The 24294-nt window shown below is 37.2% G+C and overlaps 1 protein-coding gene across 9 annotated transcripts in view; it reads right to left on the reverse strand.

Moving 5' to 3' along the window:
- AKAP9 (A-kinase anchoring protein 9) overlaps positions 1 to 24294 on the reverse strand; it is a 177085-nt gene that overhangs the window by 101642 nt on the left and 51149 nt on the right. For all 9 annotated transcript variants that reach the window (XM_023226720.2, XM_023226722.3, XM_023226721.2 and 6 more), the window contains 5 exons: positions 22892 to 23047; positions 21897 to 22094; positions 14477 to 16864; positions 5533 to 5746; positions 4171 to 4250 (listed from right to left, as the gene is read on the reverse strand). In XM_023226720.2, coding sequence (XP_023082488.2) covers positions 4171 to 4250; positions 5533 to 5746; positions 14477 to 16864; positions 21897 to 22094; positions 22892 to 23047 — 3036 coding nt within the window. The remainder of the gene's footprint in view (positions 1 to 4170; positions 4251 to 5532; positions 5747 to 14476; positions 16865 to 21896; positions 22095 to 22891; positions 23048 to 24294) is intronic.

Raw genomic sequence — 24294 nt, forward strand, 5'->3', positions numbered from 1 at the left:
AATACAGGAGCACCCAGATTCATAAAGCAAGTCCTTAGAGACTTACAAAGAGACTTAGATTCCCATACAATAATAATGGGAGACTTCAACACTCCACTGTCAACATTAGACAGATCAACGAGACAGAAAGTTAACAAGGATATCCAGGAATTGAACTCATCTCTGCACCAAGCGGACCTAATAGACATCTATAGAACTCTCCACCGCAAGTCAACAGAATATACATTCTTCTCAGCACCACATCGCACTTATTCCAAAATTGACCACATAATTGGAAGTAAAGCACTCCTCAGCAAATGTACAAGAACAGAGATTATAACAAACTGTCTCTCAGACCACAGTGCAATCAAACTAGAACTCAGGACTAAGAAACTCAATCAAAACCGCTCAACTACATGGAAACTGAACAACCTGCTCCTGAATGACTACTGGGTACATAACGAAATGAAAGCAGAAATAAAGACGTTCTTTGAAACCAATGAGAACAAAGATACAACATACCAGAATCTCTGGGACACATTTAAAGCAGTGTGTAGAGGCAAATTTATAGCACTAAGTGCCCACAAGAGAAAGCAGGAAAGATCTAAAATTGACACTCTAACATCACAATTAAATGATCTAGAGAGGCAAGAGCAAACACATTCAAAAGCGAGCAGAAGGCAAGAAATAACTAAGATCAGAGCAGAACTGAAGGAGATAGAGACACAAAAAACCCTCCAAAAAATCAATGAATCCAGGAGTTGGTTTTTTGAAAAGATCAACAAAATTGACAGACCGCTAGCAAGACTAATAAAGAAGAAAAGAGAGAGGAATCAAATAGACGCAATAAAAAGTGATAAAGGGGATATCACCACCGACCCCACAGAAATACAAACTACCATCAGAGAATACTATAAACACCTCTACGCAAATCAACTAGAAAATCTAGAAGAAATGGATAATTTCCTGGACACTTACACTCTCCCAAGACTAAACCAGGAAGAAGTTGAATCCCTGAATAGACCAATAGCAGGCTCTGAAATTGAGGCAACAATTAATAGCCTACCCACCAAAAAAAGCCCAGGACCAGATGGATTCACAGCTGAATTCTACCAGAGGTACAAGGAGGAGCTGGTACCATTCCTTCTGAAACTATTCCAATCAATAGAAAAAGAGGGAATCCTCCCTAACTCATTTTATGAGGCCAACATCATCCTGATACCAAAGCCTGGCAGAGACACAACAAAAAAAGAGAATTTTAGACCAATCTCCCTGATGAACATCGATGCAAAAATCCTCAATAAAATACTGGCAAACCGGATTCAGCAGCACATCAAAAAGCTTATCCACCATGATCAAGTGGGCTTCATCCCTGGGATGCAAGGCTGGTTCAACATTCGCAAATCAATAAACGTAATTCAGCATATAAACAGAACCAAAGACAAGAACCACATGATTATCTCAATAGATGCAGAAAAGGCTTTTGACAAAATTAAACAGCCCTTCATGCTAAAAACACTCAACAAATTCGGTATTGATGGAACGTACCTCAAAATATTAAGAGCTATTTATGACAAACCCACAGCTAATATCATACTGAATGGGCAAAAACTGGAAAAATTCCCTTTGAAAACTGGCACAAGACAGGGATGCCCTCTCTCACCACTCCTATTCAACATAGGGTTGGAAGTTCTGGCTAGGACAATCAGGCAAGAGAAAGAAATCAAGGGTATTCAGTTAGGAAAAGAAGAAGTCAAATTGTCCCTGTTTGCAGATGACATGATTGTATATTTAGAAAACCCCATCGTCTCAGCCCAAAATCTTCTTAAGCTGATAAGCAACTTCAGCAAAGTCTCAGGATACAAAATTAATGTGCAAAAATCACAAGCATTCTTATACACCAGTAACAGACAAGCAGAGAGCCAAATCAGGAATGAACTTCCATTCACAATTGCTTCAAAGAGAATAAAATACCTAGGAATCCAACTTACAAGGGATGTAAACGACCTCTTCAAGGAGAACTACAAACCACTGCTCAGTGAAATCAAAGAGGACACAAACAAATGGAAGAACATACCATGCTCATGGATAGGAAGAATCAATATCGTGAAAATGGCCATACTGCCCAAGGTTATTTATAGATTCAATGCCATCACCATCAAGCTACCAATGAGTTTCTTCACCAAATTGGAAAAAACTGCTTTAAAGTTCATATGGAACCAAAAAAGAGCCCGCATTGCCAAGACAATCCTAAGTCAAAAGGACAAAGCCAGAGGTGTCACGCTACCTGACTTCAAACTATACTACAAGGCTACAGTAACCAAAACAGCATGGTACTGGTACCAAAACAGAGATATAGACCAATGGAACAGAACGGAGTCCTCAGAAAAAATGCCACACATCTACAACCATCTGATCTTTGACAAACCTGACAAAAACAAGAAATGGGGAAAGGATTCCCTATTTAATAAATGGTGCTGGGAAAATTGGCTAGCCATAAGTAGAAAGCTGAAACTGGATCCTTTCCTTACTCCTTATACGAAGATTAATTCAAGATGGATTAGAGACTTAAATGTTAGACCTAATACCATAAAAACCCTAGAAGAAAATCTAGGTAGTACCATTCAGGACATAGGCATGGGCAAGGACTTCATGTCTAAAACACCAAAAGCAACGGCAGCAAAAGCCAAAATTGACAAATGGGACCTAATTAAACTAAAGAGCTTCTGTACAGCAAAAGAAACTACCATCAGAGTGAACAGGCAACCTACAGAATGGGAGAAAATTTTTGCAATCTACTCATCTGACAAAGGGCTAATTTCCAGAATCTACAAAGAACTTAAAAAAAATACAAGAAAAAAACAAACAACCCCATCAAAATGTGGGGAAAGGATATGAACAGACATTTCTCAAAAGAAGACATTCATACAGCCAACAGACACATGAAAAAATGCTCATCATCACTCGCCATCAGAGAAATGCAAATCAAAACCACAATGAGATACCATCTCACACCAGTTAGAATGGCAATCATTAAAAAATCAGGAAACAACAGGTGTTGGAGAGGATGTGGAGAAATAGGAACACTTTTACACTGTTGGTGGGATTGTAAACTAGTTCAACCATTGTGGAAAAGAGTATGGTAATTCCTCAAGGATCTAGAACTAGATGTACCATATGACCCAGCCATCCCACTACTGGGTATATACCCAAAGGATTATAAATTATGCTACTACAAAGACACATGCACACGTATGTTTATTGCGGCACTATTCACAATAGCAAAGACTTGGAATCAACCCAAATGTCCATCAGTGACAGACTGGATTAAGAAAATGTGGCACATATACACCATGGAATACTATGCAGCCATAAAAAACGATGAGTCTGCGTCCTTTGTAGGGACATGGATGCAGCTGGAAACCATCATTCTTAGCAAACTATCACAAGAAGAGAAAACCAAACACCGCATGTTCTCACTCATAGGTGGGAACTGAACAATGAGCTCACTTGGACTCGGGAAGGGGAACATCACACAATGGGGCCTATCATGGGGAGGGGGGAGGGGGGAGTTGCATAGGGGAGTTATACCTGATATAAATGATGAATTGATGGGTGCTGACGAGTTGATGGGTGCAGCACACCAACATGGCACATATATACATATGTAACAAACCTGCACGTTATGCACATGTACCCTAGAACTTAAAGTATAAAAAAAAAAAAAAAAAAAACTCAGGAATACTTTCTAAGTACAGTTCTGAAGTAAGGTAGTGGAGAAAACTAGGCTGGGTGATCATCAAATTAGTAGCAACTTATAATTTAGCACTCCTTGTGTAAAAGTACTTTTTATTTATTTTTTAAAATCTATTATTATTATTATTTTTTGAGACAGAGTCCCACTCTGTCACCCAGGCTGGAGTGCAGTAGCATGATCTCCACTCATCAATGCAACCTCTGCCTCCCAAGCCCAAGCGATTCCAATGCCTCAGTCTCCCAAGTAGCTGGGACTATAGGCACACATCACCACGCCGGACTCATTTTTGTATTTTTTCGTAGAGACCAGGTTTCACCATGTTGGCTCGGCTGGTCTTGAACTCAAGTGATCTGCCCACCTGAGCCTCCCAAAGTGCTGGGATCACAAGTGTCAGCCACCACACCTGGCCATAAAAGTACTTTTAAACATCTTACCTGTAAAAAATAAGAACATTCTTCAGACACTGCCTTTCGAAGTTTTCCAATGAGCAGATGTAAAGGCTTTCCTTCATCACCTAATAGAACAGATAATGGATTAAGAGATTCAATCTACATACTTAAGAACTATGATAATATTTAACTTATGTTTCAACTGGAAACTCCCCTGCAATAAGAATCATTTTAAATTCTTTATTTCTTTGAGTTATTTTCCATTGCTTAACATTGTCTCAGAAAATTTGTGAGATTTTCCATTTCTATCCACAAAATGGTACAAAGCAGTGCCTTCTTTTTACTACAACCCAACATGAAAAAAACGCATCATATATCATAACCTATTACATACATCTATGTAAAACTAAAATAAAAATCTCAGAAATCAATATTTATTGTTCTACTATAGTGCCATGTACTCCAATGTTTTCTGTTCTACTATACTTTGTTATTTTTTTTTAAATGTTGATCATTACTCACTAAACTGACTTCACCACCCATTAATGGACCTATTAATTGGCCTCTAGTTTGAAAAACACTAACCTGTTTCAAGAGGACATCAATAAAAATATTACATGCTTAAAATCTTATTAAATTAAAACCCAAAGCACTCCTGAAATTTAAAAGTTTGCACTCTTATTTAAGCCGTTCTCAAATTTCTACTTTTGAATGCAAACTTCTTTTCCATCCTCATTAACATTTAGTTAATACTTAGTGTTCATGGAAACGACAGCCTTAGTTGCTTACCTGGTGTTCTAATCACTAATCTCACCTCCCCCAACTCACCCCAGTGGTGTCATCATAAAATAAAAACCATATTGTGTTACTCTATTTAATAAACCCTGCAGTAGGTCTTATCACCAACAGCATAAGGCTTATACATGCTTCTTTCAGAATAAAACTTTTTCTAATCAAGCTCTTGCCAATCTCTCCAGCTATACCCCCAACTACTTTCTCACACACCTTGAACTCTCAATTTTTCAAAATGGGTGTACCTTTACACCTCAATTCTAAGGACTCCAGAGCCTCCCTTAGAATTCCAACCCCACTACTCTGTCTCCCACCTCACCCTACTCATCCTGCCAGGAAGCACTAGATGTTTCTCCTTTCTCCTCCCATTCTTTCTATTCATTCTTCTGCTGGAGAAATTGTTTATTTTATATATACTTTCTCAATGGATTGTGACTTCCTATTGGAAAATGATTTCAGCTTTCTCAAGCACTTAAATGAATGCCTAGTGATTATATGAACAACTGGAAATCACCTTCCTCTGTGGGTTCTATGACAAGGAAAAAATTATAGAATGGTAGGCTCTATCCAATACTTATTTGGATCATGGTACTTATAAGTCAGAAATCATTTTACCTGTTTCTTGAGTTTTCATATTCTGTAGCTCTAACTGGTGTATTTTCTGAAGTTCCTTGATCTTTTCCTCTTGAGCAGTAATAAGCTCCTCTTTAAGACTGCAAAGAGCTTTATCTTTTTCATTTTCCATATATTCACGGACCTGATCCACATGAGTTGAATAAACCAGAGAGAGGCAAATGCGTTGGGCTTCCATCTGTAGCCTTAAATCATTCTTAAAGTAAACATATGTAAACATTATAATATTTTTAAATGACAAATCAAATAACTTAACTTCAATTTTTTGCATATACTGACTACAAGAGTTTAAAAATTCATAAGAGAACTGAAGTCTAATTTTTTTTCTGTCTTCACTCTGTTGCATTGATCTACTTTTCTTTTTCAAGGAAAGTAGCACAATGTTTTCATTGCCTCAGTTTTATATTAAATTGTGATATTTTTGGTATAGCTGGCATGACTCTTTTTTTTGTTCTAAAATATTTTAAATGTACAAAAATGGAAATAATGAAGTAACCAACATTTATGTACTCACACCCCAAATTAATAAATGCTTTTTTTTTTTTTTTTTTTTTTTTTGGAGACAGGGTCTTATTCTGTCACCCAGCCTGGAGTACAGTGGTGCAATCATGGCTCACTGCAGCCTTGACCTCCTGGGTTCAAGCGCTCCTCCCACCTCAGCCTCCCAAGTAGTTAGGACTACTGGTGCATGCCACCATGTCCAGCTAACTTTTTATTTTTAGGTAAAGATGAGGTCTCACTCTGTTGCCCAGGCTGGCCTGAAACTCCTGGGCTCAAGCCATCCTTCCAAAGTGCTGAGATTACAGGCATGAGCTACTGTACCCCACCCACTACTTGTTTTTATTCACTGTTATATCACCAGGGACTAAAACAGCGTGTAGAATGCAGTAGAGGCTCACTAAGTATTACTAAATAAAAGTTGACTTGTAGGGTCTCTTTCCTATACATTAAAATTTCACAAGGATCTCAATGAGTTTCGGGCTTTCCATTACGCTCCACTGATCTATTTGTCCATCCTAGCATCAAACCATACTGTCTATCATGATTTTGTAGTAAATCTTGTTATCAGATGCAATACATTTTTCTAGGACTCTGTTGATTATTCTTGAGTATTTACTTGTCTGTATCAATTTTACAATCAGTTTTTCAAGATTCATGAAAAATTTCTTTGTAATTATGACTGGAAATATACTGAATACAGAGATTAATTTGGGGAGAACTGACATTTTTCTTTACATCTTTCCACTATGAATATGGTACATATTGCCATATAGTGAGGTATTTACATGCGTCAGTGTTTTATAATTTTCTTGACAACAGTTCAAAACATCTTGTGTAGGGTTTATTTTGTTATTCATAAAGAAGTTTTCATATTCTTTATCTCATTTCTTATTCTTATCAAATTGCATTGGCTAGGAACTACAAAGCAATGTTGAAATAGTAATGTTGAAAGTAGGTATCCTACACTTGATTCTATATTCAATTTTAATGGGAATGCTTCTATCATATTTTATTCTATACTTACTTGATATTAAGGAGAATGCTTCTAAATTTCACTATTAGAAATGTTATCTGCTAAATGTTTTAATGAAAACAATTACTGTGGTTAAGAAATTTCCCTTCTATTCTGGATTTTCTCCATTGAAAAAAAGTTATGAGTTATTAGTTTTTTTTTATGGATTCTTTTCCAGTATGTATTAAAATGCTTATATGGGTTGGACACAGTAACTTGTACTTATAATCCCAGCTACTCAGGAGGCTCAGGTGGGAGCATCGCTTGAGTCCAGGAATTCAAAACCAGCCTGGGCAACATAAAAAGACCCCATCTCTAAAAAAAAAATAATAAATTAGCCAGGGGCAGTAATATGTGCCTGTAGCCCCAGCTACTTAGGAGGCTGAGATGGGAAGACTGCCTGAGTCCAGGAGTTCAAGGTTGCAGTGAGCTATAATCATGCCACTGCACTCCAGCCTAGCAAGAGCAAGAACTTGTCTCTAAAAAAATAAAATAAGGCCAGGCATGATGGCTCACTCCTGTAATCCCAGCACTTTGGGAGGTCAATGTGGAATAACTGCTTGAGCCCAGGAGTTAAAGTGCCAGGGTCTGATCCGTAGACTTAGGCTGCACAACGGATGAATAACATACTCAGACACCAGTATTCAGTAAAAGAGTGGTTAGGGGGCCAGGCTGCTCACAGAAAGAATTGCAGCAGCCGCATGCCCTGACTAGCTGGCCCTGTGGGCATTTATTCAGCATAGATTTAATGACAAAGGCTTTGAGTCAACACACTTGTGGGTAATCTGGTCATCCTCCCCAGAGACAGCAGTCCTGCAAATGATCAAAGGTCTGTCTTAGGACCACATGAGTAAACAAGCTCTTTAGATAAACTCCCTTACATTACTATGTACCTACGTCCTAAGCTTTTAAGAGAATTCACCTGCCTTCAATCAAATCTTTCACTGAAGCTATGCAAACCTCCCAGCCTTCCAAGAAGGTTTGTGTCTATTTCCTATAACTTTATCTCCCACCACCCTGACTGAACCCCTACATTTTAGACCTGCCTGGGCAACACAGCAAGATCCTCCTGTCTGTACAAAAATGTTTTAAAAAAATCTTAGCTGGGCATGGTGCTATGTGCCTGTGGTCCCAGCTAGTTGCGAGGCTGAATTGGGAGGATCACTTGAGCCTGGGAGGTTGTAGCCACAGTGAAATGTGACTGTCCCACTGCACTCCAGCCTGGGTGACAGAGCAAGATCCCATCTCAAAAACAAAACAAAATAAAAAATAAAATTGATCATATGGATTTTTTCCTGCTATCTATGAATGTGAAGTTAACATTAATAGATTTTTCAGATATTGAATTATTCTTCCATTCTTAGAATAATTTGCTAATATTTTATTTAGGATTTCTACAACCACTCATAAGTAAGATTCATCTATGATTTAATTTGTTTGTATTGTTCTTATCAGGTCTTCGTATCAATATTATACCAGTCTCATAAGGTAACTGGGTTTTTCTTTTGTCTATCTTACCTTTCTTCTTTCCTTCTTTTCTTCCCTCTAGTTCTCTCTCTTTAATCCTATTTTATTAGGTAATTACATATTGGTTGAGTTGGTAAGACCCACTTGTAAAATGGTCTCAGTCTAATATTTTTGGTTGGAGGAGAGGAGAGAGGGAAAACTTCTATGATTTCAAATTATTTAATGGTTATTGGTTTATTCAGGTTTTGTATTTCTATTTGAGTTGATTGAGGTAGTTTATATTCTTCCAGAAAACCATCCAGTTCATCTCTATTTTCAAAATTATTGATGGACATTTATTTATAGTATTCTTGTATGAATCTCTATGGTATCTATATTTATGTTTTTATTTTCATTCATTTGATTTTGTTTGTTTTAGAGACAGGGTCTCACTCTGTCACCCAGGCTGAAGTACAATGGTGCCATCAAAGCTCACTGCAGCCTCTAACTCCTGGGGTGAAGCGATTCTCCTACCTCAGCCTCTCAAATAGCTGAGACTACAGGCACATGCCATCATATCTGGCTGATTTTTAAATTTTTTGTGGAGACAGGCACCTTGCTATGTGGCCCAGGTTGGTCTCGAACTCCTGGGCTCAAGCAATCCTCCTGTCTCAGCCATCCAAAGCACTGGGATTATAGGTGCGAGCAACTGCACCAAGCCTCATTTGGTTTATGTCTTTTTTTCCCTGATCATAGTCTTCTACTTCTTTTTTTTTTTTTGACAGAGTCTCGCTCTGTTGCTAGGCTGGAGTGCAGTGGCGCGATCTCAGCTCACTGCAACCTCTGTCTCTGGGGTTCAAGTAATTCTCCTGCCTCAACCTCCCAAGTAGCTGAGACTACAGGTGTGCACCACCACACCCAGCTAATTTTTTGAATTTTTAGTAGAGACAGGGTTTCACCATGTTGGCCAGGATGGTCTTGATCCCTGACCTCGTGATCCACCTGCCTCAGCCTCCCAAAGTGCTGGGATTACAGGCGTGAGCCACCATGCCTGGCCCATATTCTTTTTTTTTTTCTTTGAGATAGAGTCTCCCTTTGTCACCCAGGCTGGAGTGCAGTGGTGCGATCTTGGCTCACTGCAACCTCCACCTCCTGGGTTCAAGCAATTCTCCTGCCTCAGTCCCCTTGAGTAGCTGGGATTACAGAAGCATGCCACCAGGCCCAGCTAATTTTTTGTATTTTTAGTAGAGATGGGGTTTCACCGTGTTAGCCAAGATGGTCTCGATCTCCTGGTCTCACCTTGGGATCCACCCACCTTGGCCTACCAAAGTGCTAGGATTACAGGTGTGAGCCACCGCACCCACTGGCCCATATTCTTGAAAGTCCAATACTTTACCAGTATTTTTTTTTTTTTTTTCGAGACAGAGTCTTGCTCTGTCACCTACGCTGGAGTGAAGTGGCGCAATCTCAGCTCACTACAACCTCTGTCTCCTGGGTTCAAGAAATTCTCCTGCCTCAGCCTTCTAAATAGCTGGGATTACAGGCACATGCTCCCACGCCCGGCTAATTTTTCTATTTTTAGTAGAGACGGGGTTTCACCATGTTGGTCAGGTCAGTCTTGAACTCCTGACCTCATGATCTGTCCACCTCAGCCTCCCAAAGTGCTGGGATTACAGGTGTGAGCCACCATGCCCAGCCACTAGTGTTTACAAATAATAAACTTTCAAAATCCTTGAAAACTCTTCTTCCTGTTTTGGTTATTCTAACTTTGCTTATTTTGTTCTTAACTTTATTATTTCCTTCTTTCTACCTTTCTTAAGTCTACATGCTCTGATATTCTAGCTTCTAGAACTAATAGCTTAACTCATTTTCAATATTTATAAAATCAGTACATGTAAGGATAAAAATTATTCAACATATCATATTAAATGCATTCTGCATTTTTCAAAAATATTCTTGACTCTTCTTGTGCATTTCTTCTTTCAGATCAACTATACAGCAATTACTATTCTGTGTTTTTCAAAAATATTCTTGACTCTAGTGCATTTCTTCTTCCAGATAAACTATGCACCAATTACTAAGCTGAATTTCAGTAACTTTTCATTGTGAGTTGGAATGGAACTACATAAGGATTATAGATTCATCTAGAGATAACCTGGATTTTTACAATATTCAAATCTTCCCACTCAGAAATGAGACTTTTCATTTATTCAAGTCTCTTATCCTTCATTAAAGTGCTACAATTTTATTTACATTGGCTTATTCATATTTATTTTACATTAAAGATGTAAATCACTTGAGGTCAGGAGTTCAAGACCAGCCTGGCCAACATGGTGAAACCCCATCTGAACTAAAAATACAAAAATTAGCCAGGAATAGTGGTGGCCACCTGTAATCCCAGCTACTCAATAGGCTGAATTTGTAGTGAGCTGAGATCCACTCTAGCCTGGGTGACAGAGTGAGACTCCGTTTACAAAAAAAAAAAAAAAAAAGAATTTCATTTCTCATGTTTAATTTTTTAATTTAATTATACATGTGAATTATGACAATTAAGTATCTTTCTCTCCAATCATACCATGTATCTTTTTGTCTTTGCAACGGTTAGGACCTACGCAACAGCAAGTGACAAAAGCTACTCTGATCTTCCCGACTCTAACATGAAGGCCTGTGCTATTTCACTGTTGGTTCTGGATAAGTGGGCTTTATTTATTCCCCCCCTTTTATTCATGCATTCATTCATTTAAAAAAATTATTTACTGCCTATCATGTGTTAGACATTATTCTAGGCACTAGAGATACAGGAGACTGGGTCCCTGCTCTCAAGGAGCTGATTATTTTAGTGGTTCCTGCTGTAGTTTCTAAGCTCCGGTATCTCTTTTGATTCTAATAATTATCTTCTAGTTTAAACACATACACTTCATTCTATGACCTCTCCCAGCATCAATAATTAATCAGTATCTATAAAATTCCTGTCACTCTTCCTTCTTCCTTGCATCCCAACTCTGAAAAGACTTCTATGATGTTTTTATTTTTCTCCTTCTGCCTAAACTTCCTAAGTATATATGAGATATTTTTGTGGCATCCACATTATTTCAAGCATATTTAGGCTGCTCTTAGGTGTTACCATTGTGTAAGTCACTGCTCGATTTCTTCTGTGAACTTCCCTTCCCATCAATAAAGAGGTTTGTCTTGGTAATGATGAATGAGCAGGAAGTTTACAGGCTTGCTCCCCTTTACTTTATGTAGTCAATGTCACATAGAGGGTATCTGAATGCCATCAAAAGTATCTTTTTAGTATCTCTTTTTTTTTTTTTTTTGTTGAGATGGAGTCTTGCTCTGTTGCCCAGGCTGGAGTGCAGTGGTCGGATCTCAGCTCACTGCAAGCTCCGCCTCCCGGGTTTACGCCATTCTCCTGCCTCAGCCTCCCAAGTAGCCGGGACTACAGGCACCCGCCACCTCGCCCGGCTAGTTTTTTGTATTTTTTTAGTAGAGACGGGGTTTCACTGTGTTAGCCAGGATGGTCTCCATCTCCTGACCTTGTGATCCGCCCGTCTCGGCCTCCCAAAGTGTTAGTATCTCTTTATTAGAGAAAATAGAATTCTGGCTGGGGACAAAGACTCATGCCTATAATCCCAGCACTTTAGGAGGCCAAGTCAAGAAGATGGTTTAATTTAAGCCCAGGAGTTTGAGACCAGCCTGGGCAACATGGCAAATCCCTGCCTCTACAAAAAATACAAAAAACTAGCTGGGTGTGTGGTGCATGCCTGTAATCCCAGCTACTCAGGAGGCTGAAGTAAGAGGATCACCTGAGTCCAGGAGGTCAAGGCTGCAGGATGCTGTGATTGCACCATGAGACTCTAGTCTGGACAGCAGTGAGAGCCTGTCTCAAAAAAAAAAAAAGAAAGAAAGAAAGAAAATTAGAATTCTTACTAAGAAAATTTGACCATTTTGACAGCTCAGGGTCAAATTCAGGTCTTCTTCCAAAAATGCTTTCTGAAAAAAATTAAAAGATGTGTGACATTTTCACAAGTAACTGCCACACATTATGGTTTTGAAAACAATTCCAGACATTTAACAGAACACTAACAGTTAAGCAATTTGGCCAGGCGCAGTGGCTCGCACCTATAATCCCAGCACTTTGGGAGGCCGAGGCTGTTGGATCACCTAAGGTCATAAGTTTGAGACCAATCTGGCCAACATGGTGAAACCTTGTCTCTACTAAAAGTACCAAAATTACCCAGGCGTGATGGCACATGCCTGTAATCCCAGCTACTCAGGAGGCTGAGGCAGGACAATTGATTGCACCTGGGAGGTGGAGGTTGCAGTGAGCTGAGATCACGCCACTACATTCCAGCCTGGGTGACAGAGTGAGACTCGGTCTCAAAAAAAAAAAAACAAAAAAACTGTTAAGCAATTTGAATTTCTTGACGCTATTTAGGCAATTAAATATATAAAATATCTCTACATTTGATAAAACTCATAAATATAAAATATCTCGACATTTGACATAAGATCACAAATATGATATATTTAGGAATAAAAAGAGAAAATTTTCCAAAGACTTCCAAAGTCTGTAGGATTCTCCAAGGTCTGGTCTCTTTCTCCTTCAAACTCTTCTTCCACTCTCCTGCTCTCTCAAACGCAACTACCCAGGCCTTCATTCTGTTCTTAAACTTACTCATGTCTTTACAATTGCTCTAACTTCAATGTCATTCAGATCTCAGTTGAAATGTCAATTCCTCCTAGAGACCTTTCCTGACCACCATATTTAATGTTGTTATTACCCTCTCTCTCCATCATTCTCTATCCTATTTCTTCATAGAATTTATCACTATTTCTAACTATCCTACTTGTTTCATTAATCACCTGCCTCCCTGACTAAAATACATGTTCTTTGAGACCAGAAACTTCTCTCTTGTTGGCCACTATATTCGTACTTGCCAAGAGAGTCAATAAACATTTGTTAGATAAATGAAGAAACACATAAAACTTTAGTTAGCATCATTACACTGTAGATAGCAGAATTTTCCTGTTATTTTAATATCAGTGTCTGGCAAATATAAATTATCAGGAGTGATCTGTTATTATATACATATAATTCTTTAACTATATTTAGAGTTAATACTGTTTTTTTCCCTTCAGGTATAACAAAGACTCTGAAAAAACTCTAGGACTTAAATCAAGGGGTTTTCTTTCTTCCAGGAAAATATAATTTCATAACCACCTAACAACTATAAAGACTACTAAAAAGCTTAGGAGTTCATTTTCAGTTGTGGAGACTTGAAAACATCACTATGAAATAAAAACTGAAACAAATCTTTGAGATTGTAACAAAAATTATAAAATGAAATTAGTAACTTTTCTAATGATGAGATTCTCCACAAAGTTATACAAACTCTTGTCTTTCCAGAGAAAATCTGAATCCATTAGTGTGTTTTATTTCCTGAGCAGAATATACAACATAGATTGAAAGAAAGCCAACAATGGTTAAAAAAAAATACTTAAATGATAGGCCCAAGTTAAAATTACATTAGAGGGTTCATTTTCATTCTCTTCTAAGGATATGAATTTATGTTTTATGAAGGTGAAACCTTAGTGTGAAATGTACATTTTCATTTTTTCTTTTTTTTTTTGAGACAGAGTCTCACTCTCTTGTCCAGGCTGGAGCACAGTGGCGCGATCTTGGCTCACTGCAAGCTCTGCCTCCCGGGTTCACACCATTTTCCTGCCTCAGTCTCCCCAGCAGCTGGGACTACAGGCATCCGCCACCAGGCCCAGCTAATTTTTTGTGTTTTGAATAGAGACGGGGTTTCACCAAGTTAGCCAGGATGGTCTCGATCTCCTGACCTTATGATCCAGCAGCCTCGGCCTCCCAAAGTGCTAGGATTACAACAGGTGTGAGCCACTGTGCCTGGCCGAAATGTACATTTTCATCGTGCTTTACCATATGTAAATAAGTAAACATACCTGTTCTGATTTAAGTACATTGAGTTCTTTCTGAAGCTTATCATTTTCACTTGGTTGAGTTGCTCTAAGTGATGATTCCTTTGTTACAGATGGTAAGTGATCCAAAATCAACTGTTCTTGCTTACTTTCTTTTCCAGTAGTCAAATTTTCAAAAGAAACTTTATCTTCCACCATTATTTTTGATTCTTCACCAAAACTTTTATTTACTTTAGAAACTGATCCTTCAGCATCCCTGCTTGTTATAGTCACAACTCCATCTGATAAAGAGCTTACTTGAGTATCACATGACTGTACATTTTCTGCCCTGTTGTGGTTAATAATGATTTCTAGCTCTCTACATCTCAATAAAACTTGTTCTTTCTCTTGCTTTAAAGATTTAACTTCTTCATTTAGAAAACTAATCTCACTATGTTTCTGTTTCAATTGTTCAGAAAGATCAGCTAGTCTCTGTGACAGCTCTAATTTCTCTCGCTTGGTTACCTCAAGTTTTTCCATGAGTTCTGTTGTATCCTTCTCAACTACCTCACCCATTTCCAATGTTTCTGCTACAAAAGTTTTGTCTTCATCAAAGACAGAACTTTTCATTTTCACTGTAGTTGGATTTATTCTTTGCAAATGAAGCTCTTCATTAAGTGCTTTAAGCTTACTTTTATACTCTAATTCCTGTTTATTTTTTCTGTCTTCTAAATCATCTTTTACTTTGAGAAGGCAAGCATACTCCTCTTGTAACTCTTGATAGTTAACTTCAAAGTTTTTTTCAGCAAATGAAAAAGTGTTCCTTTGCTTTTCAATCTCTTCATTTAGCTGAATACATTGCTGTTTGAGGTCCTCATTTTCCTCTATAAGTATTTCTATTTCTTTTTCCCAGACAGAGTCTTTGGATTTGGACTTAATGGAGTCTATGAAAATCAATCTTTCTTCTTGGTTATCAGGAGTATCTATTTTCAACATGTCTTCAAGGGCTTTCTTTTCATCTTTAAGAATGCTATTCTCTGCTTCAAGTTGTGCGAATTTTTCTTGAAGATCATTCTCTTTTTCCTTCATCTGTTTTTCTAATAGCTCTGTTTTAAGTTGTAATTCTTGAACTTCTTGTTCAAGTGTACCCTTTTCCTTTTCTTCTTGTCTGAGTATTTCAATTTCTTTTTGAAGTTCATTGATTTGAAGAGTCATTTCTTCTGACTTTGAATTTACAAGAGACTGCTGTAAATCTTTTAGCTTCGAAATTTCCAAAATTAATTGATTCTGCTTAGTTATCAAATTGTCTTTTTCAAACTGCATGGTTTCTATCTTTTGACTCATTTCATTCTGTAAACCATCTATCTGCTGTTTATAGTGAATGCCTAAATTATCTTTAAGTTTTTCAATATTTATTCGATGTTCAATTTCTAAATCTTCCTTCAGTTTGGAAAGTTCTTCTTCATGACTAAATAGAAGCTGTGTTCTCAGCCTCTCTAATTCAGCTTCTTGTGATTCAGCCATTCTGTCTAACACAGCATTCTTTTCTTTTTCTAACATTTCAAGCTTTATCTTATAATTTGTAACTTCTGCTTCATGTTTTAATTCTAGTTCCTTTCGGGATTCAGATGCAGAAACAATCTCAGCTTTCAAATCTTCCACTGTACTAAGGGAGTTTTGTGCTTCATTCAGTTTACTTTCTTGTTCAGCTATTGTCTGTCTAGCTCTCTGAATTTGTTCCCTTGAAAAGCTCAATTCTTCAAAAAGGTCTTCAAGTTGTCTCTGCAGAGCACACTTTTCTTCTAAAATTACTCCTAGTTCTTCCTTGAGTTTTTCCTTTTGAGAGTTAGTATCTTGCAATTTTATATTCAGTTCATTTATTGCCACATTCATTAACTTTATCTGATCTTCATTAACTGTAATATTTGGATATGACCTTAAAGCATTCTCCATTTCTCCCTTATGTCGTGTTTTAAGTTCCTCCATCTGTGACACGTGTTGTCTTATTAATTCTTGTTTCATTTGCACTATCTGCTGCCCATACATCTCATCCAGCTCTGCTCGGAGTTGTTCTAACTTTCTTTGTGTTTCTTGTTCCATTCGTTGTACTATATCAGTTTCGAACTGGCTGTCTTTATGATATCTCTTCTGAAGTTCTTCAACTGTCCCCATTAACTGTTTTATTTCTTCAGAAGATTGTCTTTCTTTTTGCTTAGAATTAGTCAGCTCTAATTTCATATTTTTTATTTCTTGGTTCTTTTGCACAAACTGTTCTTGTAATTCTCCTAGTAATTTATCAGCAGCTGTTAATTTATCCTTTAGCTCAAGAGTTTTCTTTTCTTCTTCTATTATTTTTGTGTTTAATTCTTCAATGATTGCCTCCTTTTCCTGTATTTCTTCTTTATTTGAGTTTTCTACTTTTTTATCTTGTTCCTTTAGGGAAAAAAATGAAAATGTAAGAATGACATTTTTAGCTTCTGGCAAATTATACCGCTTCATCTAACTACCAAAAGATTGATAGAAGTTTCCTTTTTAAAAAATTCTACAAAAAGTAAATGTTGGTCCTGCCCCTCAATTTTTTCCACAATAATGAGACCTAGAACTCGTGTACCCAACATGACTTGCGAGCAAACACTATAGTAGTTACGGCCCTCTTAGACGAAATTTCTCTTAACATTTCTGTGATTAAAATTTTTAGTTTAAAAACCCAGTCTGATTTTAGATGTCTCCAAACTGTTATATTCTCATTTTTCTTATTAACTGATCAACATTCTAAATATTTAGTATTCTCTATAGCTAAAGTACTGCATATACTCTAACCACATTCAGAAAGATAAAAACAAATCAAAGTTCCTCACATGTATTCTGGTGACTTCAATGTGTGTCATGGGCAAGGGCTATGGAAAAAGAAAAACAACAAAAACAGATTCCTAACGGTCTGTCTTAACTTCAGTCCTGGGCTCTTAAGTCAGTTAGAAATTTAGAGATATGCAATGCTTAAAAGGTTGAACCTCAAGTGACATCTAAGACAACTATACCATTTATGGCATATCAACTTGGTCCTAAACTTTTGGTTTAAACAGAGTTTTGAAAGCAAAGCAGATACTCTCCCCCAGTTCTTATTTGGGATTCTATTCTGGAACGCAGACAAGGCTAAGCGCAGACACAGGTGAAGGCATATCTGTTATCGTGATTACTTCAGCATGACAAAGTCAAGCAGAGGCCCTTGGTCAAAGTTTTGCTTCAGTGACTTAGTTGCTTCTGTAAGTAATAGAGCGCTATAGTCTCAAAAACAAATAAATACATGAAATCTACAGAATGGATCAGAACATAAGTAGGTAAGTAAAATTATTTTAAGGAGACAGGATTTCCAGGCAAACAGGACTCAAAGGTGCCTTGAATGAATGTATTAACTTATCTAAAGAAGAAACATCAAGGCTGAGAAAAAGAAAAGCCTCAGAGGGAAATATTGGCAGTGCCCATTCAAATACAGCCTTTGAGAATTCTGGTCGCTCTAGAAAAAACATTACCTAATGTAGAAAGAAACGTCAGGGGTTGTAGCAAACAGCATTTAAGAATTCCCATCTATAGGCATGATCATTCCTACTCTGAGAGAGATAGATCAGGTTATCTCAGCCTAATGCCCCTGAACATGTGATTCCTCTAAAACATTTTGATCTCATGGTCACTAACTAACTTTATAATTATTATTTGGCTTTTAAAATTCATTTGCCCATGGAAATAATATAAAAATCCAATGAACTTGAAATATTTAGGTCCCTGTGATAATGATTTCTCACTCTAAATTAATAATCTTATTCAAGCTTTAAACATTAGCCTCATGGTGAAACCCCGTCTCTACTAAAAATACAAAAATTAGCTGGGTATAAGGGTGGGCGACTGTGATCCCAGCTACTCAGGAGGCTAAGGCAGGAGAATCACATGAACCTGGAGGGCAGAGGTTGCAGTGAGCTGAGATCTCACGGACTCCAACCTGTGAGACAGAGCGAGACTCTGTCTCAAAACAAACAAAAAAATTAGCCTCGTGAACTTGGAAAATCTGAGTTCACTTCTGAGGTAGCTCGTCTCAGTTGACAGGAGGAAAAAAAAAATCAGACTTCTGAACCTACAAGTTGAAGGCCAGATTCTGTACTATACAAATTAACCAAGGCAATGAATGTTATCCTATGCAGCCTCTTGGACAAAATTCTATCAGCTTTTGTCTTGGTATCACATATCCCACCCAATATTACCATGTTATTACCAAGTCCTGAGCCTTCTTACTTCAAACTCTGCACTACAACAGGATATTAGTAAATCAGTTTAATCTCCTTTAATCCCAGTGTTTTCATCCGTACAATAAAGATAATATTATTTCCTCTATCTCACAGAATATGCTAAAATAAAATATCATCTATTAAGGCATTTTATTCTTACTGTACTATTAATATATACAAGTATAATATATTTACATACTAGAAAGAAATCTATAACACATTTGGAGCCTATGAGAAAGTAAAATCGGTTCATGGTGGTCAATTCCAGTTAAACTGTTAAATAAGTAACTAAGTTTGAAAAATGTTAATGTTATAAAATCTAACTTTTCTGTTTCCTGATTTCTGTAAGGGAGGGGGGCCTTCATAAAACAGCATCATTTAATTCAAAATTGTCCAACACCTGATATAATAACAACCAACAATAATTCTTCATTCAACCATTAAACAACACAACCTTATGGTTTATTTTTCTTAGTATCACTTATTTCAAAGTGCATGGTTTTAAACCACTTATATTCTGTGGTCTTTAAAAAAAAAAAAAAAAAAGCCCTGTGGTTGAATACACTATCTTTTGGAAATACACCTGAGATGGTGGGGAATAATATGCTATGGCACGATGGGAAGTTTGCAGGATTAGGACAATGAGAATGAGCTCTTGATCATCGACACAGTTGTGTAAGGAAGGGGTCCCCAACCTCCAGGCTGCAGACCCAGTACCGGTTGGGGCCTGTTAAGGACTGGGCTCCACAGCAGGAGGTAAGTGAGCAGTAAGCTCATCTGTCAGAGCAGCTGCGGCATTAGATTCTCATAGGAGCTCAAACCTTATTGTGAACTGTCCATGTGAAGGATCTAGGTTGCAAGCTCCTTATGTGAATCTAACTAATGCCTGATGTCATCCCCAAACCATTCCTCCCCCAAGTCTGTGGAAAAAGTGTCTTCCACGAAACTGGTCCTTGGTGCCAAAAAGGTTGGGGACCACTGGTCTAGGAACAAAGACCATTTCATTTGTTACCCTAATGCCTTAGCTGACTCTAATGCCTCAGCTGCCAACAGAACTATTACTCGGGGGGATTCATTTTCTTAAGAATAAAAATTTTAAAAATATGTATATAGTGAAAAACAGATTGATAAAAGTATTCTTGTTACATTCAAATAAACAAAGGTTATTCCCCCTACAAAAATGAATTACTTGAATTTTAGATAATCTCAATTTACATGGCCCACAGAGTAAATATAATACAATCCAATCTCCAGGCTCTTCTCACCGAGCCCTAGATTATCCTTCTACTCTTACCTCCTGAAAAGATTAACCTTCAAAGACTACTGTTTCTAGATAAATTACACCATTTTTTGATCCTTACTGATTTTTAACATGTTTTGTCCTAAGTCTTTATGCCTACTCCACACTCTGCCTAAAATGTTCTCCCCATTTCTATCAGTTGAGATCCTTAATTTATCCACTTGTTTACGAAGTAAGTATTGAGTAGCTACTATGTTCCATGCATTAGACCAAATGCTGGGGAAACAAAATACAATTAAAAAGGAGTTGTCCCAACTTATAAACTTAACTGAAATAGAAACTCCTCCACTAAAGCCTACCCTGAATCTCTTCCCTCATGAAGCCAGACCTATTCAGAACTTTCAAAGCACTTTTGGCCCACATTTATCCTGGTTTTGTGGTGTCCTTTGTACATGCCATAGCTCTCCTACTAATCCATGAGTTCCAGTGAAGAAAAGGGCACACTTTAAGCCTCACTGTATTTCTTTCAAGGGCCTGCTACAAAAATAGGTGTTCTGTAAACACTTACCTAATTATTTTTAAATTACCTTATAGTTGTAAAGCACGTATTTTTCATAATTTCATCGTCTCCAATTTGTACACTCCCTGTTATTTAAAAGCAGTCTCTGGAGTCAGACAACCTAGATTTGAAATCTGGCTCTATCAACTTACTACCTGTGTATACCAGAGCAATTTACCTCATCTTGCTTTGTCTTGGTGTCCTCATTTAGAAAATAGGAATGATAATGGTACTTCTATTGCACAGGCCTATGGTGATGATTCAATGAGTTAATATGTGTAAGATGCTTTGAATACTGTGTATTACACAGTAAGCACTTAATAAATGCTAATTACTACTATTACTATTATCCAAACAATACTCGTCTTGGTAATTTCTCAATATCTTGCAGAAGAACCTCTTAAGTTTATAAAAAGTATTATATTGCATGTACAATCCATCCTCATTCTTTGCAGATTCCATATTTGTGAGCTAAAATTTATTTGTAACCCCCAAATCAATGCTCATGGTGCTTTCAGTCATTTGTATGTGTGCACAGAGTGACAAAAAATTTGAGTTACTGGACATACACTTTTAGCTGAGGTCAAACAAGGTGACCACACTGCCTTGTTCATCCCTTATAGAGAGGACTAGAGGGATGGAGAGGACCCGAGGCAGTGCAGTATACTATAGGAAGCTCCAGCTCTGGGGCAACTGACAGGATCTGAATCCCAGTCTGACACCTGTTAGTGGGGCGGCCTCAGGCAAGTCACTTCTGAAACTTGAGTTCTCTTTTAAAAAATAAAGAAACAATCTTCCAGGATGAGTAGTTTTTGTGATTTAAGATTATAATCAATGTGATATACATATATGTAAAATATACACACCCATACACAGACACATACTTCCTCCACCAACCCCCCACCAGAGAACTTATTTGCTAAATAAATGTTCCCAGAAACTTGAGTTTATGGAACATAACTTATGTAAATAAAGAGAACTGACTACATTCGATTTTTTTTCTCATTAAAATCCATAAAATTTCTTTCTGTTGTGAAAATATTTTCTGAATTTCACAACCATGGCTAAAATAAGTGGAAATAATTATTAATGACAAAAAAACCTATCGTTATAAATTCAGATTTTCCTGCTAATTCAGTTTAACATAGGTTGATCACTTTTAGGGAACTCAGTAATGACTACTATCTTAAAAACTCTATTACTGAGATTCCCATTTGCTTTTGAAATAAATTACACAAAGAGCTTAATTTATTATGCTCTTTTATGCAAAGAGCTTAAATTATTATGAAATTTTGTGATTCATGTGCCTAACAAAAAAAGTCACTTGCATAAAAAACTTTAAACTGTAAAGCTTCTACAAGTTAGCTGACTTCCTTAAAATAAACATACCATTTCATATACTTTAATTTTTTCTTGCAAGAAACTAATTTGCATTGTGAAGTCTTCTTTCTTTTTCTGATAATCTTCTAGTAAGTGGTCTTGTTCTTCAAGCTGCTGTTGATGAGTGAGGATCTGTTGTTTGGCTTGTAGTAAGTCTGCAGCTGTGCTACTATGAGTGCTGTTTCTCAGAGTTTCACTAGCCTGTAACTGAAAATAGAAACCTCAAAATGTTAAATTCTGAAGTGACTGTATTAGGAAATAGACACCTTTGGGGTGTGCCTGCAATAGCTCTCTGGGAACTTTGCAGGCTTGAGACCCTAGCAAACATGCTACCTTGGCTAACTAGATAGGTATACCCAAGCTTTTGCATGATACAGCAGAGAAGCTAGGTCTCCTGAGACTGAGGTAGATATGGGAAGAAAAGTGGGGCCTCAAAGACAGTACTTCCCAAATACTCCGTGGCTTTCCAGTTTGTAGTTCCAATCCCTTTCAGAGGCCTGGTTGTATTTCTGCCCTTGGGCTCTGGAAACAGCCTGAATCCTTACACTAAATACCTCCCTTTTGCTTAAGCTATTTCAAATTGTTTTGCTACTTGCCATCAGAAATTCTGATTAATGCAATTAGATTTCTGTGGCTCTAATTAAAAGAAAATGGAATATATTTAGTCTTATTATCATTTAGAACCTAACTAAAATAAACCATACCAGAATTGGCAAAGGTAGGATGTGACTACAGGTTAATTTCTGCAGAAATACCCTCAATCAACCTTATAAGATTTGTAAGATTTCAAAATAGAGACAGGGAGGAAATACAAAGGAAATATTAGTAGAAAACCATTTAAGAAATATGAATTAAATTCCTGGTTAACACAGCAACACATATTCACTAATTTTTCATACATGATATAATAAGAAATGGCTTTTCAACAAATGTAGATTTGTTCTTGAATTTTTAAAATTCATTACTAAAAAACTAATGAATTTTGTTGCATTAGTAACACTTACTTGCTGAAACTGAATCTGTAATTTTTGACTCTGTTCTGTCAACTCTAAAAATTCTCTCATTGTCTCATCCTTTTCTCTTCTTGCTTGTTGTAAATTAGCAGTGAGCTGGGTTATAATGCCATCTCTTTGTTTAATGGCAGCTTCAAATTCTTGTAACTAAAAGAAAATAGTAAGTGCTAGATTTATTTTTTTAAAAAATTGACTATTATTACAGGCAACTTTTTCAAAATAAGAATTCAAAACACATTGGCAGAATTCTTACACTTTGTAAGCAGTCTTTTCCACATTTGAAAACTATGAACTTATAGAAATTGGTGCTTCCAAATCAACTTCAAAAAATTTATCTGAACGAAGGAAAAAATTATATTTGATCTGACTAATCCGTATATTTACTTATAGAAGGTATAAGTAATATAAAGTGTAATATATAAATATAAAGTGCCTTTATATTTAGGGGTGCCCCTAATCTGTTCCCAGGCAACACCACCCTAGACATGTTTAATTCCAACTTGTTTCTGAAGAGGATGAGACTGAAATGTATTTTGTCATCCTCATCAACGTCCTGTTTCACCTTGTTTTCATAACTGACTGCCATAGATAGTTATGGCAGTCTAACCACAGATGTTAGTCTAACCACAAGAGGTTACTTACAAGGACCCACTGACATTGTTTTTCTGTTCTTTTTTGAGACAGGGTCTCACTCTGTTGCACAAGTTAGAGTGCAGTGGTGTGATTTTGGCTCACTACTGCCTCAATCTCCTGGTCTGAACTGATCTTCCCGTTTCAGCCTCCCAAGTAACTAGGACTACAGGCATACAGCACTATGCCTGGCTAATTTTTAAATTTTTTGTAGAAGCGGGGTCTTGCTATTTTCACCAGGCCAGTTTCAAACTACTAGACTCAAGTTATCCTCTTGCCTCAGCCTCATGAAGTACTAGGATTACAGGAATGAGCCACCATGCCCAACTTGCTGACATTCTTAATGGACTTAAGTTATAATATTTTGATGTGGTTTGCACCATAATTTTCTCTCAGGCTGATTACAAAAACATCTGTCTTACTAAAGTGATTTCAGGCTAGCTATCATAAAGTTAAAAAAGAGTCTGTGTTATGTCAACCCTGTTAATGAAATCCTACTTTTAAACAGGGTTGTTTATGCTGTGTATAAGGACAAAAAATTGTAAGTGATATCGTTACCATTTAGTTTTCTGTTTGATTTTTTAAGAGACAGGGACTCTCAATGTTGCCCAGGCTGGACTTGAACTCATGGGTCAAGCGATCCTCCCACCTCAGCCTCCTGAGTAACTAGAACTACAGGGGCATGCCACTGTGTCCCACTAAATTACCATTTGAAAACCCCCTTCTTTAGGCCAGGCACGGTAGCTCACGCCTGTAGTCCCAGC

The sequence above is a fragment of the Piliocolobus tephrosceles genome, chromosome 8 (genome assembly GCF_002776525.5).
Source record: "Piliocolobus tephrosceles isolate RC106 chromosome 8, ASM277652v3, whole genome shotgun sequence".
NCBI lineage: Eukaryota > Metazoa > Chordata > Mammalia > Primates > Cercopithecidae > Piliocolobus > Piliocolobus tephrosceles.